The sequence below is a fragment of the Acartia tonsa genome, chromosome 1 (genome assembly GCF_053477335.1).
Source record: "Acartia tonsa isolate MP-2025a chromosome 1, ASM5347733v1, whole genome shotgun sequence".
NCBI lineage: Eukaryota > Metazoa > Arthropoda > Copepoda > Calanoida > Acartiidae > Acartia > Acartia tonsa.
The window spans coordinates 14650422-14664895 of record NC_137260.1 but is presented as its reverse complement, the minus strand read 5'-3'; the positions used below and the strand labels follow the sequence as shown (position 1 = coordinate 14664895).

Sequence of the window (14474 nt, the reverse complement as noted above, 5' to 3'; positions counted from 1 at the left end):
AATTTCATGTGTTTGGTTGTCTATTCCTTATAGTCTTTTTTATCAAACCTGCAAGAAAAGAGCTTGAAACCATCACAAGACTAGTAGCTATATTCCCTAAAGATTAGAGCCCATCGGTTCAGCGGTCACGGGAGATCTTATGATTTAGACAGATAAACGGACAGATATCATTTACCTTGTATTACAGATTAATAAAATGCTATTTAAACAGAAACAAATTAAGTTTAGAAATCTAGATAATTAGAATTATAATGTTTTCAAAACAATATGATTTGAATACCTAACTCTTTAAGTTAAAACAAAAAAATGCATTTCATCAAGTTTCCTAATTTTCCACATAATTATGAGAATTTTTCACATATAGAGCATATTCATACAAATTACATTACTTTTGCATTTAACCCTTACAGCTCGGGCCCCAATTCCCACCTTAATAGATCGGGGGGGGGGGCTCAAAGAGCCCCCCCCTCTATCTCGGCTCCTGTTACAGATAAAGACGTAAAATTTTTTTCTGGTGGTTCATGTGCATTTTTAGAGAAAATTACTTTTTCTAGTCATAGCGGCCAGGCCGCTCCTTAGCCGCTTTTTAGCGGCCAGCCGCTAAATTTTAAAACAGCTGTAGAGCGGCCAATTTTGCAGCTAGGATGACCAAATTTTAGGACGAACTTTTATTTTTCATAACAAAAAAATTACTTTTTCTGATCATCGCCGAAAAACGGCAAATAACGGAAACCGCCATTTTCGGCGGTTACGGCGGTAAAACGGCGGTTGGCGGCGCCAATTAATATTTTTATCTGTTTGATGTTGCTCAAGGATTTACCAAAAAAAATTATAGGTCTCTAGCTGTAATAGAAGCCACGATATTCATGATATATGTCTGTAGTAAAAGCCAGACAAAAATCGGTCATAAAGTCGGTCAGGGAGCGGTCAAACGGTCATAACACAACTTTTCTCAGAAGGTCATTGATATCTAAGTATTCACAAAAAAAATTTTAGGTTTCTCCTTATACACAAAAGTCATAATGTAGAAATTAAGATTTATTTAAAATTTTTTTCTAATTTTGGAGCTACCCAACCGACTTTGACCGGACACCACGACCGACACAGACCAGATATCCTAATAAAATCAACTCTAGCCGACGTATAATTACTAAACTTAAAAAGTCATGAAGTCACAGCACTCCATCTTACCCACAAAAAAAATGAGATTGAAAAAACTAGAGGGGGGGGGCTCAAAGAGCCCCCCCCCCCCGATCTGTAAGGGTTAAACTCTAACAAAAATGAATTTAATATTACATGGATCTTACACCAGATTATCATGTACTCTAATAAAGTGAAATTTGTAGCTGGCTAAAATGACGATCTCCCCAACCATCATCTTTACCCCATCCCCTCCCGTCCTACAGGATGAACGAACTGACCAATAAATTGACGGCATTAAACAAGGATGACAGCATCCATAAGTAAATGTAAAGATATTAAAAGAAAGCAAACAAAGTGTCACATAAAGTATATGTTGATAAATCAGGGGAGTCGTCTCAAAGAACTTCAGATTCTAATTTCATTAAGCAATAGAGCTACCTATCGTCAAAAAATCATAGGTCTAGCTTTAATAGCAGCTGAGAAGATATCATAACGGACAAACAGTAAAGGTATTGCTGTCTGCAAGAAAATTGAATAATATCGCCAAATCTATTTCACTTTCTTTGCCTTAAAAGTACACTTTCTTTTTTAATACTTTTTCAAATAAAAGTAAAAGCTAGGAAAAATGTGGCAAAAAATAGCAGAAAATCTACGGGGAAAAAAACAGTATCAATTTACTTTATTGTGATGTAATTATAGAGATGGTAACTAAAAACTATGTGTTATAAGTAACTTGATATCACGTGGAGTTTCTACGATGATGTAAATTAAGATTCAAATCTGAAATTAGTTGTAATACTTATAATAAATTTTTATAGGTGTAAAGTAGTTCGTTTAGGCTCAAAGGGCATCTTATATTGTTACTTATTCATAAAATATAATAATGATCCTATATACAATGTTTTATTAGAGACTAGCGGCTGGGCTTAAATTTAAACAAATAGCATAAAACCATCCCGGGACCTATTTGAATATTCCTTAAAATGGAGACCTCAATCAGTTGAGTAGTTATTGAAGTATTAATCTTCAGACTAAAAAACCTTACTATTTTATATAACAGGATATAGGTTTTATTAAAAAGCTAGAAAAGGGCTAATAAAAAGTATTAAGTAGTTACCTATGGTTAAAAAAATGTCAGGTTTTTTTAATGTATTTTGTTTTTGATTGTTTTAAATGAACTTTTTCCCAAGTAAAAATTCCTAAACTCGCCAAAGGTGTGTTAAGTGGTTAAACATATGCTCCGCCAATATCAGGAGAAATTTTAGTTTTACATTAAAATTTAAACAAAAACTATATAATTGGTCTACTTATAACCGTACATTTATGTTTTCGAAAGTTGTACAAAGTTTTGTTGAAGGCCTAGGTCAATTGAAGATAGTTTAATCTTCGTCTAATTTTGTGATATTTCGAATATTTTATAATCCCTAAACAAAAGTAACAGAATGTCTCTGTGTCTGTCCGTGAGTGTAGCAAAGGATCTCGCTAACCACTGAACCCATATGGTTCTAGTTAAGCTTATATAGGTTCGGGGAAGGTTTATAACTATTTTGGGTAAGAGTACCAACAACCTCCCAAGAAAATTAAAATCTAGAAGATAAAAGTTAATCCTTAAAATTTTAAAAGCTTAAATTATTTGTGACTATGACTAAAGAAAATTAAATCAATTTACTAGATCCGTTATTTAATTATCCTCGGTTAAATTTTCAAATATTTTTTGTGTGTTTTAGGTTGGGTAGCTTCTCTACAACTTAGATATTTCTGTACGTCTGTCACTTAACAAATAATATGCACGAATTAATTCAGAAGGCCTTACTACAAACACCAACTAGTCGAAACGATTCAAATCAAATGAGCTTTTTATTGGTTCTATTAACGTTAACACCTTATTAAGCATTTTTATATATTTTCTTTTTTTACTGTTCTTTACTTTTTGTTGCACTGTTTATGTTTAACATTGTCCTCGTTTGTGTTTTTTATGCAATGAAGAAATGCAAAGTTAATGCGAAATGAACTTTGTAAAATTTACAGCATAAGCCATTATAAAACAAGGACTATCTTTTTAGATTGAAGCACAGCTATTCATTTATAAATAGTCATTTTCCAGATGTATCTTACATGTTTTAAGAATATATAAAGTAAACTTTAAATTTATCTTTTAATTGTATCTGGAAGTCATAATTGATTGATTGCTAAGCTTTCTTCCCGTTACTACTAATTACATCATTAAGTTCACGTTTTTCATCATGCTGGGAATCGAACCCAACACCTTCCCTTCAACTAAAAAACATGAAAATGTGTTGTACTAAATGCCAACGACCCAATTTCACTTTCAATTCAAGAAATTATTTTTAACATTTCAAAAGCAAGATTTAATCTGTTCTTTTTGGAAATAAAAAGTTTAACCTTTTTCACCCCTCATTCAGACTTACATTCAAGTTTCTTATGATTTGACAAAAAGTCATTTAAATGAAGATCTCAATTAAAGGGCTTTACAAATGTCAATTTGAGCGCCAGCCCTGTTAAACGAAGATGAAACATGTTGACATGTCATTGTGTCATTTTGACTACATTGTATTTATTAGAAGGGTTATTTCTGAAAATTTTCAATTTAATGGACATTATAGTCAAAATGACATTATTAGAATAACGATAAATGCAGGTAAACCTATTGTTGTGCTTATAATGCATCATGTTGGTCATAATGTTGACTTAAATATCAGTTAATTTAATCTCCTATGACATGCCATCTCTTTTTTTAAATAAAGACTAATCATAGCCTTTAAACCTTTATGTCTATAAAATAGTCTTAGGTTAATATAATTATAGCACTAAGATCTAACAGATTAATATAAATAAAGTTCTCAGCTTTTTAATACTTGCTATTTTTTTCTTCATAGCTTTAGAGAGTGAAATAGCGTGCAGAGCCAAATTATGGTTTGATAAAGGGTAATAAAGCAGTTTAGTCATAAAAACTCGGGGGATAGGGCAATCTCTCTGTTCTGGTGGATATATTAATCAGGGATAGAGTAATCTCTCTGTTCTAGTGGATATATTAATCAGGGATAGAGCAATCTCTCTGTTCTAGTGGATATATTAATCAGGGATAGAGCAATCTCTCTGTTCTAGTGGATATATTAATCAGGGATAGAGCAATCTCTCTGTTCTAGTGGATATATTAATCAGGGATAGAGCAATCTCTCTGTTCTAGTGGATATATTAATCAGGGATAGAGTAATCTCTCTGTTCTAGTGGATATATTAAACAGGGATAGAGTAATCTCTCTGTTCTAGTGGATATATTAATCAGGGATAGAGCAATCTCTCTGTTCTAGTGGATATATTAATCAGGGATAGAGTAATCTCTCTGTTCTAGTGGATATATTAATCAGGGATAGAGCAATCTCTCTGTTCTAGTGGATATATTAATCAGGGATAGAGCAATCTCTCTGTTCTAGTGGATATATTAATCAGGGATAGAGTAATCTCTCTGTTCTAGTGGATATATTAATCAGGGATAGAGTAATCTCTCTGTTCTAGTGGATATATTAATCAGGGATAGAGTAATCTCTCTGTTCTAGTGGATATATTAATCAGGGATAGAGCAATCTCTCTGTTCTAGTGGATATATTAATCAGGGATAGAGCAATCTCTCTGTTCTAGTGGATATATTAAACAGAAATAGAGGGATATCAATGGAAAGACTTTTTTTTGAATAGATATTTGAATCTTGGGAGTGTCTTTTTATATAGAAAAACCTTTTCCAAAACCTGTAAGCCATTTTTTAAAAATAGTTTTTTTCTATGAAATATTTTTGCACTCACTTGCATAAAAAATTGAATTTTGTCTTGCCAATGATTTAGACTAGTGGAAAAGTTGAAGGAATCAAAAGAAAAAATATTTGTTTTATAGTCTCTTTTCCCTTTATAATGATATTGTAAGAGTCCTTTAATCCAAGGTAAATGTCAGTTTATAACATGTAAACATAATTTTATAAATGTATATCATTAACTAAAATTTTACTAAATTATTTCACAACAGTTTATATGCTTTTAAACTTTTATAAACATATTTGCACATATTCAAAAAATTTAGGTCAGGGAATTGCTTTAAAAATATAAATCTAAAGTTGATTGTATCCAGTTACATTGTATTGCTCTTATTATATCAACAACAATAATGAATTGGCGATTTTATTACGAGTATGGCTAGTACATCTAACTTTTATATGAGCCTTTTTAATGACATTGAAAGCATAGCTAATAAACACAAATGATGGAATTAATGTTGATTTTAATAACAGGCAAATTAGCTTTTATGAAAATGTTTATTCATTTGTTAGCAATGTCACAATTATCGACAAAAGCATTAAAATTAAATGTCAGTAAAAGATTCTCAGTTTAATAGGTAGAATGTTGATTTTAAATCCAATAATTGATTGATTGTTTTGTTTTCAATGCTAAAAAATTGACCTAATGACGGAATATGGATAAGGATTCATAAAAAAAAAGAATAAAATTTTAATACTTTGTATCGCGGAATCGTTTTGGTGGATTTCAAACGGTCTTCAATTGATAACCTTAAAGAGACTAGCTTTGATGTTTGTTTGAATGTAGCCCTGATTATCTTGAGTTGGCTAATCTAAGATTGGAAAAGCTTCGCGTACAGGTTTAATGAGTATTCTTTGCTAATTCTAAGCGATGCTGTAGGTATTGGTGCAAAAAATGGGGACAATTTTTAAATTGATTTGACGGGGCTGTTTATTTACGTCACAAGTGAGGGGAAAGAAAAGGGAAGGAGTAAAGAAACCCCCTAGAAAAGAGATGGGGGTATGACGTCACACGCCAAAACAATTTGAAATTTGTCCCCATTTTTTGCACCAATACGTACAGCATCATTCTAAGCTAACCCGCTGCTCTCGACAACTAGCTTTGATAAAATATTCTTCAGATTATTAACAATCATTTTTTGGTATATAAGTCCATATCCTAAGTATTGCAAAATTGAATTTTTAATCATTTAAATTAAGGGTCACCTTATCTCTTCCTTTTGCAAAATACCAAGATAATTCTTTATGTGTGTGTTTGTTTGAATTGAGTAGGGCTTTTCTATCACTCATGTTATTCATTCATTCGTTTTGTAGACTCAAAAAAATAAGTATTTCCTTTTACATCCCACAAAAAAAAAAAAAAGATTTGGCGGTTTTTTTTTGGAAGTTGTTCTACTTACATTTACCCTTAATAATGCAACCTAGGCTATAGGAAATTAAAAATAATCCCTTGAGATTAGATTTATACATTTGTTTCATTTCTGCGCTACTTATGGTTGTTTGATAAGGTATGCGTATTTGGTATGCTTTAGTAATCCATTAATTACTAATGGATAAAGTGTTTTAAAATAAAAAGTAAGACACTTGGAAAATCTATTTAACAATTTAATCCTTAAGAAAGTTGCTGTCATTTTCCTATTATTAGTCAGGCGAATATGCACTTTTATATTTTTATCTATTTAAAGAATGTTCCTTCCATATTTAAGTACCAGGGAGAATAAGACCAAAGTAATTGAAATCATGATTTTCTCCAAAGTTTTATTAACACGTTCTTCCATTTATAGGCTCCGAATTTTTGGGTAAAATACTAAATCTCGATTGGTTGGTTCAAACTTGCGGCGTCCAAACTGTTAAACCAATAATTTTAAACTACAGAAGGAAAAATCATCAATGGGAAATGGATATAAATTTATTGTCCATTGTCTTATCCCTTAAGATCCCTGTTAAGTATAGAAGTGAATATGGAATGCCTCTCCTGAATGCATGGTGGTAATAAAAGTGATATCTCTATGTATATATTGAGCTCAGATTTGCAAATAAAATACCACATTGCGAATCTGGATAATCTAAACCACCAAATACATAAACAAACAAGGATAATAAGTTCATAAGTGGAGTAACAACAAAATTGAAAAAATTGTAAATGCCTTATGTTTACACAAAAAATTTAAACATTGCATTCTTCTGCATTTCCATATGTAGATTAAACTAAAGGCCTGTTATTATACATTTACCCCCTTGCATTTGTAATAAAAGCTGAAATATTTTATATTCACTCTGATAACCAAATTTTTAGTAAGGCAGCTAATCTATACTAGGGGTTGGTCTGGCTGTCACGAAGAAGAAGAAAGTCCCTCAATGACGTCATAAAAATGAGGGATGAGGAGAGGAGGAGAAAGAAAGAAAACCCCTGAAAAAAAGATAGATAATCCCTCGTTTTTATGACGTAACATGCTGATTTTTTGAGGGACTTTCTTCGTCTTGGGCTGTCCCAGTAACTTAATGATATATACGTTATCTGCCTTGTTTATTAGCAGATTTGGAAAAGCTTAACAAAGATTGCTTGCTTATAATTCGAACATTACATTTATTTCTTTGATTTCAAAAAATAAATCTAAAATTTCCCTTTTTTAATGTATATAGCAATAAATTAATTGTTTTCTTAAACTTAGAGTTAGCTTGTTATCGCTGTGTTATCAAAAGACAAAGTTGTCCTTGTTGTTTCTTTTAAGCAAAATGTTTGTATTTGTATGTTAAGTAACAGTTAGGTAATAAGTATGCTTGGAACATTAAATATGTACATTTTTATCATAGTTTTATCATTTACTTGAATATAAATATGCAGTCAGATAAAAGAGGTAATAGCATGGAGGGCATAGAAAAGGCATATGAAGAAAAAATTGCTTGCATGCAACTTTTTTGCCATAAAAAAGCAATACCTAAAGGCCTCTAGAGGGCCCTTGAGATTGGGGGGGGGGGGGGGGAATAGAAGGAAAAAAAATTTTTAGGGGGTAGTCATTTTTTCCTAGAGGTGATTTGTCCACCCTTACTCAAAATAATTAAAAACAATCCCAGGACCTATGAGAAGCTACCCTTTAAAAGAGAACCATCTGGTTCAATGGTTAGCGAGATCCTTCAGTAAACACACAGAGATCCTTGTACTTTATTATAAGAATATATTTTAAATAAAATATTGCTGCGCTACATGATTTAAAATTTTAGCATTATGATCAGTAATGACATATTAAGTTTTAATGAAAACATTTTAAATTAGATAATAATTGGATTTTTGTTCCCCATTCATTTTTTAATACGGCTACAGTTATGGGTAACAAGGATGACATAAAAGTGTTCTCAAAAAACACAAAAGATTTCAATCGAATGTTGTTAGGGTACTTTTTAAAGATAAAGGTTATTATTTAAAATTATCAAAAAATATTCAAAATTGTTTAAAACAGAATGCCTAAAGTTTACTAAGATATTATCATTTGGTGTAGTAAGTTAGTTAATGGTGAACATAAAGGTGTGTATGCACACAGTAAATGTAGAAAAGGTGCGCTGTCAACCAATTTTTGTTCTTATGATTAACCTTTAAGTACATTAAGGTTCATTAATTGTTTGGATATAGATAAGGTTTCAAATATTATATATTTTTGGCGTCGGTTAAAAATCCTAAAACCAAAAAACCAAAAACATAAGAACTAATTGGCAAAAGTACCAAAAGAAAAATACCTAACAGGTAAAAGACCTGACATAAATAAAAGCAATATTTTCATTATTTTAATATTACATTTGTCTTTTTTATCAACACCTAAAGAATGACATGAAAACTTAGAGATTTTATACAAAAAAAAAGCTTTACTAAAGGCAATAAAAAAATTGCTGCATATTTTAAACTTGATATACAGAGTTACTTATCGATACAATTAACGTTGTTTTGTTTCATTTCATAAAAAATTAAATCAAGTCTTTTTTTACATAATTTTATTGTAAAATGTATCGCCTGAAACACTTGTTTTAATTTTATTCTTAGATTAATTAAACTCTGATATGCTTAGAGTACATGCAGATTAAAAAAATACGGTGTTTATTTTCAATTGCCAAAGTTTTCAAGAGTCTATGGTCATTTTAAAAGTTTAAGCATTTGTCATGTGTTAAATATCCAATACATTTGAGAAAACAATAGACGGGGACCCTTTACTGATGTTTAATAAGGTCTTTGAAATTCAATCAATAGCATCGGGAATATTAACACAGCCAAGTCGGTACAAAAGAGCAGAAATTAATTTGCTAGCATGCGAAAAAGGTTTCCAACAAGGGGATCCAGGTAGTTGTCTGTTTATATGTATATCTATATTTATAGATTTATTACCATCAGAAAAAAATATATTGTTCTGGTGGTTTACAAGATCTTACAAACATACATCCAGTTAGTTTTACTATATAGGGAATTAATAATAAATAAATGATGATAACATTTTTTTGTTATTTTCTTCACTGTTTTTGATGGCCATCATTAGTTGTGTGTATGAACTAGAACAATAGAATGCAAAGATCTCATGCAGATTTATTATTCTGACTCACTTATTCAAATTATGAAGCTAGGGTGGCCATACAAGTTAGCAGAATATTATTATAATCATGAAAGCAAAATTGATTGTGTACTATAAAAAAAGTAGTTTTTATTATATAAATTAAAATTACATGTCAGTTAATATCTCTTAAACAACTGAATATTTTAAAATTGAGGTTGTGAAGGCATTATTTTGTGAAGAAAATTATCCTTTTATTTATTTTTTTTATATATAAAAATACTAAAATTTGATCAATTTAAGCTAGATTCAAATGGAACTATGGAGGTTATAGGTGTACCTATCTCTTTAAAAAGTTTATCTTTCACATAAATAATATTTTTTTTTCTATTTTTAATGCCTTCCCATAAAACATGGCCCTTGCTGATAATTTTGATATAATTATATTCATGACAGATGAAGAAGTAGATTGCTGGCTAAAATGGCTAATCTCTAATTTTTGTTGGTGTTTATAATTTGAATGGCTGCACAGCACACTGTGTGCAAAGCTGAGATAAGCTGACATCAGGAAGACATTTTATACATTCAAAGGACTGTACACGACATTTTTAGAACATTAAAAGGCAGGAATGGGGGTACATTAAACTGTATATTACATTGGAAACAAAAGTTTTTTAACAACGTTTTTCGTGGACTCAAAGCTTTTGCGCACTTTAATTGGATTTTAATTGGTTAGTTACAATCGTTTCAATCAATAATTTTAATCTACAGAAGGGTTAGTTTTGATTATTATCATTTAGATAGTATATCAATTTATTGGTCATTGTCTTATCTGTGACACAAGACAAATTTTGTCTAGAAGTTAGAATTAGGGTAAATGTAGGAAGAAAAAAAATATTATTATTTTATGAGTAGTAAACCTAAGAAAACAACTTACTGAAATTGTCTGTTCCCTTGTATGAGAGAAACTGCAAAGATGCAAAGATTCTAATTGATTCTTGAGTTACAGTCAGGAAGATGATTAAAGTCCCTCCACAGATTATGACGTTATACGATAAAATATTCAATAAGAGACCAGCATACATTTTACCTTTGGTCAATTACAGTGTATACTGGCCTCTTAATGGATATTCCATCGTTTGACGTCATAATCTGTGTAGGGACTTTAATCATCTTCTACAGTCAGACATTTGGATACATGTTCAAACATTTAATCATCTTCTAAGAACAAAAACATCCTTTAGTCATTAATTTTTATGAACTAATAAAAATAAGAAACAGACAGTCCTATATAAGATTAAATTTTAAGCATAGGGCGTTGACAAATAGTGGTATGTCGTACATAGTGATTATTATAATATCCAATCATCAAACATTCAAACTTTTTTAAGGGTACAAAATATATTTTAACACTTATAAAAATAGATATACCAGATATTCATGTTTTCAAATAAGGTGAAACTTGCATCGGGATAAAATAACAATTCCCTTCTTCAACCCTATTTACCCCATCCCCTCCTACTGAATGAATGAACTGACAAATAAACGAGTTCCATGTTAGCAAGCTAAATTTACGACAATTTTTACCCTGTCATAATAATCACGCATTTTGTACATTATCTCTTATACAATACTTATTCATAATCATATTCCTTCAAAAATGCAACTTTCATTAAATGTATATTATTAAACTTAAATTTATTAATTGTATAATACTGTTTTGATACACTTTATGAAACTATTTCTTTAATTTTTCCTCTGTTAACGCACACATCATTTTCAGATATGCATTTAAAAGTCACGGGTTGTCACGTCTGGGGACTAAATGAAACATCATAATAAACTTGAACATTTTATTATCATCACAAAAGGTTTTTGGCTGGTTCTATAGCAATGTGATATAGGATATCACAGAAAGGTCTAGTCTAGAGTAGATCAAAATTGTTCTGTTGCACTATTATATTTGTTTAATATAGAAACCACCTTTTGTTGCATTAATAAAGTTATTACATTTCCTATTAATTTATCATAGGTGTTGATCTAAATATATTAGATTTAAATTACAGAACACCTTTATATATAAATAAGTATGCCTATATGCTACATTTTTTTATGCTTGTACGTTTTCATCACATAATATCTAAATTTGTAAAAATTTCAGGACGTATTGTTAATCTTTTCCTAGTTTTGAAAAAAATCCATATTTAATGCTGTCTTTTTTTAGGTGCCCGTGCAACGAGTGACCAAGTACCCATTGTTGCTGTCCCGACTGTACAAGGTGACCCCCATCCACCACCCTGACAGGGACAACCTGAAGCAGGCTCAGTCCAGCATTGAGGCCGCCCTTGACCAGATGAACAAGGATGCCAAAGATATTTTGTCCATCAAGGGATCTACACCTGCTTGGCGCAGGGCTGGACAGGTAATTTTCTTTTTGTTTGGCGGATATTTAGAATTTGTCTTTTTAAAACTCATAAGGGCAAAGACTAATGAAATTATAAAGAGGAAGGGAGGAGACATTGTTTTAAAACTATACTGGTACCCAAGGTGTTTTACAAAACGATTTCTCATTAGTAGACTGGAAAAATTTGAATACTTTTGCAAAATTTTAATGGTTGATTCAAGGTTACAGTGTCCAGACTTTTACACCAATAATTTTAGTCTATAATCATTAAAGATGTTCACCAATTAATCGTTCAATGGTTTATTCCATAAGATCTCTGGTTATTAGAATAAAATGTATTTATTTATTTATATATTAATCACCTTTAGAATAAAAATTTATTTTCTATCTTTAATGACCAAATACCTTATAATAACATTTACATAACAGCCTTTGAATATAATGTTGTGAATAACAATACATTTTGTTCCAATAATGATCGTATATGATATTTCTAGGTTGGTTCCTCAAGTAGTGGAAAGAAGATTCCTATCCAACGAGAGATGAACAATATCCGGGTGAGAAAACTCTCCCTTGAGATGCTCGGCTGGGGCAGAGAGGATAGCAGGTCAGTACTTTTCATATATTTTCAAAATTTTCAACGGATAATTGTATGTCACTGTCTACAAGTAGCGCACCAATAATATTGAGCTAAATACGAATAGCTTATATTCACGCCTAAGCTAATGTTATTATATAAATTTCTAACAAAACAATTTAATCGACATCACAATTAATATATATCAAATGATTTTTTATTCCCCCCCCCCCCCAAAAAAAAAATAAGAAAATAACCCTGGTATAGGAAGGTGGGGGGTTGGGGGTAAATCAGATATAATCTTCCAAATTTGGAGTGGGTAAATACACCTTTACCATTTAAAATGTAATTTTTTAAAAAGAATCTATTTTATTAATAATTTTACAAAAATTATATATGAAATTTTCATGATAGATTCGCCATGGAAGGAAAGTTGGTATTCGCCCAGATAACTGATACAAACTGGCGCAACAAATGGAAAGGAACAGTCAACGGATCCGCCAGTGGTTCCAGCGGACTCAAGCTGGTCACTACCAATGCTTTGCTGGTAGTCACAGGTATAGTTTATAACACAAAGCAATAGGATGTCTGGCTATCTGTTTTACTATAAGTTATTCAAATTTATGTAAAAAAAAAATTCACAAATTAAAATTTGTATTTGAAATAGAAATATAAATTTCTATTTGAGTACAATATTACACTGTTATCAAAAAAGATGTATACAATATTACAAAGAATTTGTTAGTTTTAATTTACATTAAGAAAATTTCTCAAAATTGAAGTAAAGAAGGTGTATTAACTTTTTTGCTTTTTATTTAAGATAGCTAGCCGGTGCTTTTAGTAAGTAGTAGATGTAAAATTTTTCATAGAATTCAGATATGCAAGAGACCTGTAGACCTTGTAGACCTTGTAGACCTCTTATTTTTAAAGTAATTTAAGTTTTAAAAAAAAATATTTAAGTTTTAAGGTACTAAAACGCAACAAAATAAAAGAAGAAAATGGCCAGTATGAACAAAAATAGTAAGATCTTTAATTTGACACCTTACTTTTAAAATTCTGGTGAGTAATTATTGAAAAAATCTATTTTTTTAACCTTGGTTTAATAAAAACTTTAAACCTTAATATTTTCTCAAACAGACATAAAAACATGGGTTCATATATACCTTTAGAATCAGAAAAATATCACGAATCCATTCTAAGCAAAATTGAAAAAAAAAAGTAAAAACTAAAAAAATTAAAATGGCCTAAAATATTATATTTTTACAGGCAACACTTAATTGTAACTATTAAACTAGCCAATCAAAAATCTCTAAAATTGACGAATCAAGAAGCTTCACCTCAAAACTTAACCAATAGAATTGACAAAAAAGAAGGATAATGTTCAAACAATATATACAATAGATACTACAATAAAAATAGTGATACTTACATAACATGTAAAGAATGAAAAATTATGAACAAGTATGCTTCAGTCTGTTTATAAACTTCAAAACAATGCAGTTAAAAATGCATTATTGTTTCTTGTGTTTAAAAAATATCTGTTACAGTGTATGTACATTTGTTTAGGTTTTATTCAGGTTTTGTTCAAGTCAACCCTTTAAAGCCGAAAATTATGATTCTTAAAATAAACTTATTTTTTTTATTATAGTTTTATAAAACTTTTTCAATTTTGCTTAGAATAGATTCGTAATATTTTTCTGATTCTAAAGGTATATATGAACCCATATTTTTTATGTCTGTTTGAGAAAATATTTAGGTTTAAAGTTTTTATTAAACCGAGGTTAAAAAAGTAGATTTTTTCAATAATTACTCAACAGAATTTTAAAAGTAAGGTGTCAAATTAAAGATCTTACTATTTTTGTTCATACTGGCCATTTTCTTCTTTTATTTTGTTGCGTTTTAGTACCTTAAAACTGACTTAATTATTTTTTTTAAAACTTAAATTACTTAAAAAATAAGAGGTCTACAAAAAAAACCGATTACATATCTGAAT

At 30.2% G+C, this 14474-nt stretch overlaps 1 protein-coding gene across 1 annotated transcript in view; it reads left to right on the top strand.

Annotated features, from left to right (window-relative positions):
• The window catches only part of LOC145326494 (uncharacterized), a 78590-nt gene that overhangs the window by 57254 nt on the left and 6862 nt on the right, over positions 1-14474 (top strand). The window contains exons 8-10 of the mRNA XM_080169868.1: positions 11725-11922; positions 12402-12511; positions 12896-13038. Coding sequence (XP_080025994.1) covers positions 11725-11922; positions 12402-12511; positions 12896-13038 — 451 coding nt within the window. The remainder of the gene's footprint in view (positions 1-11724; positions 11923-12401; positions 12512-12895; positions 13039-14474) is intronic.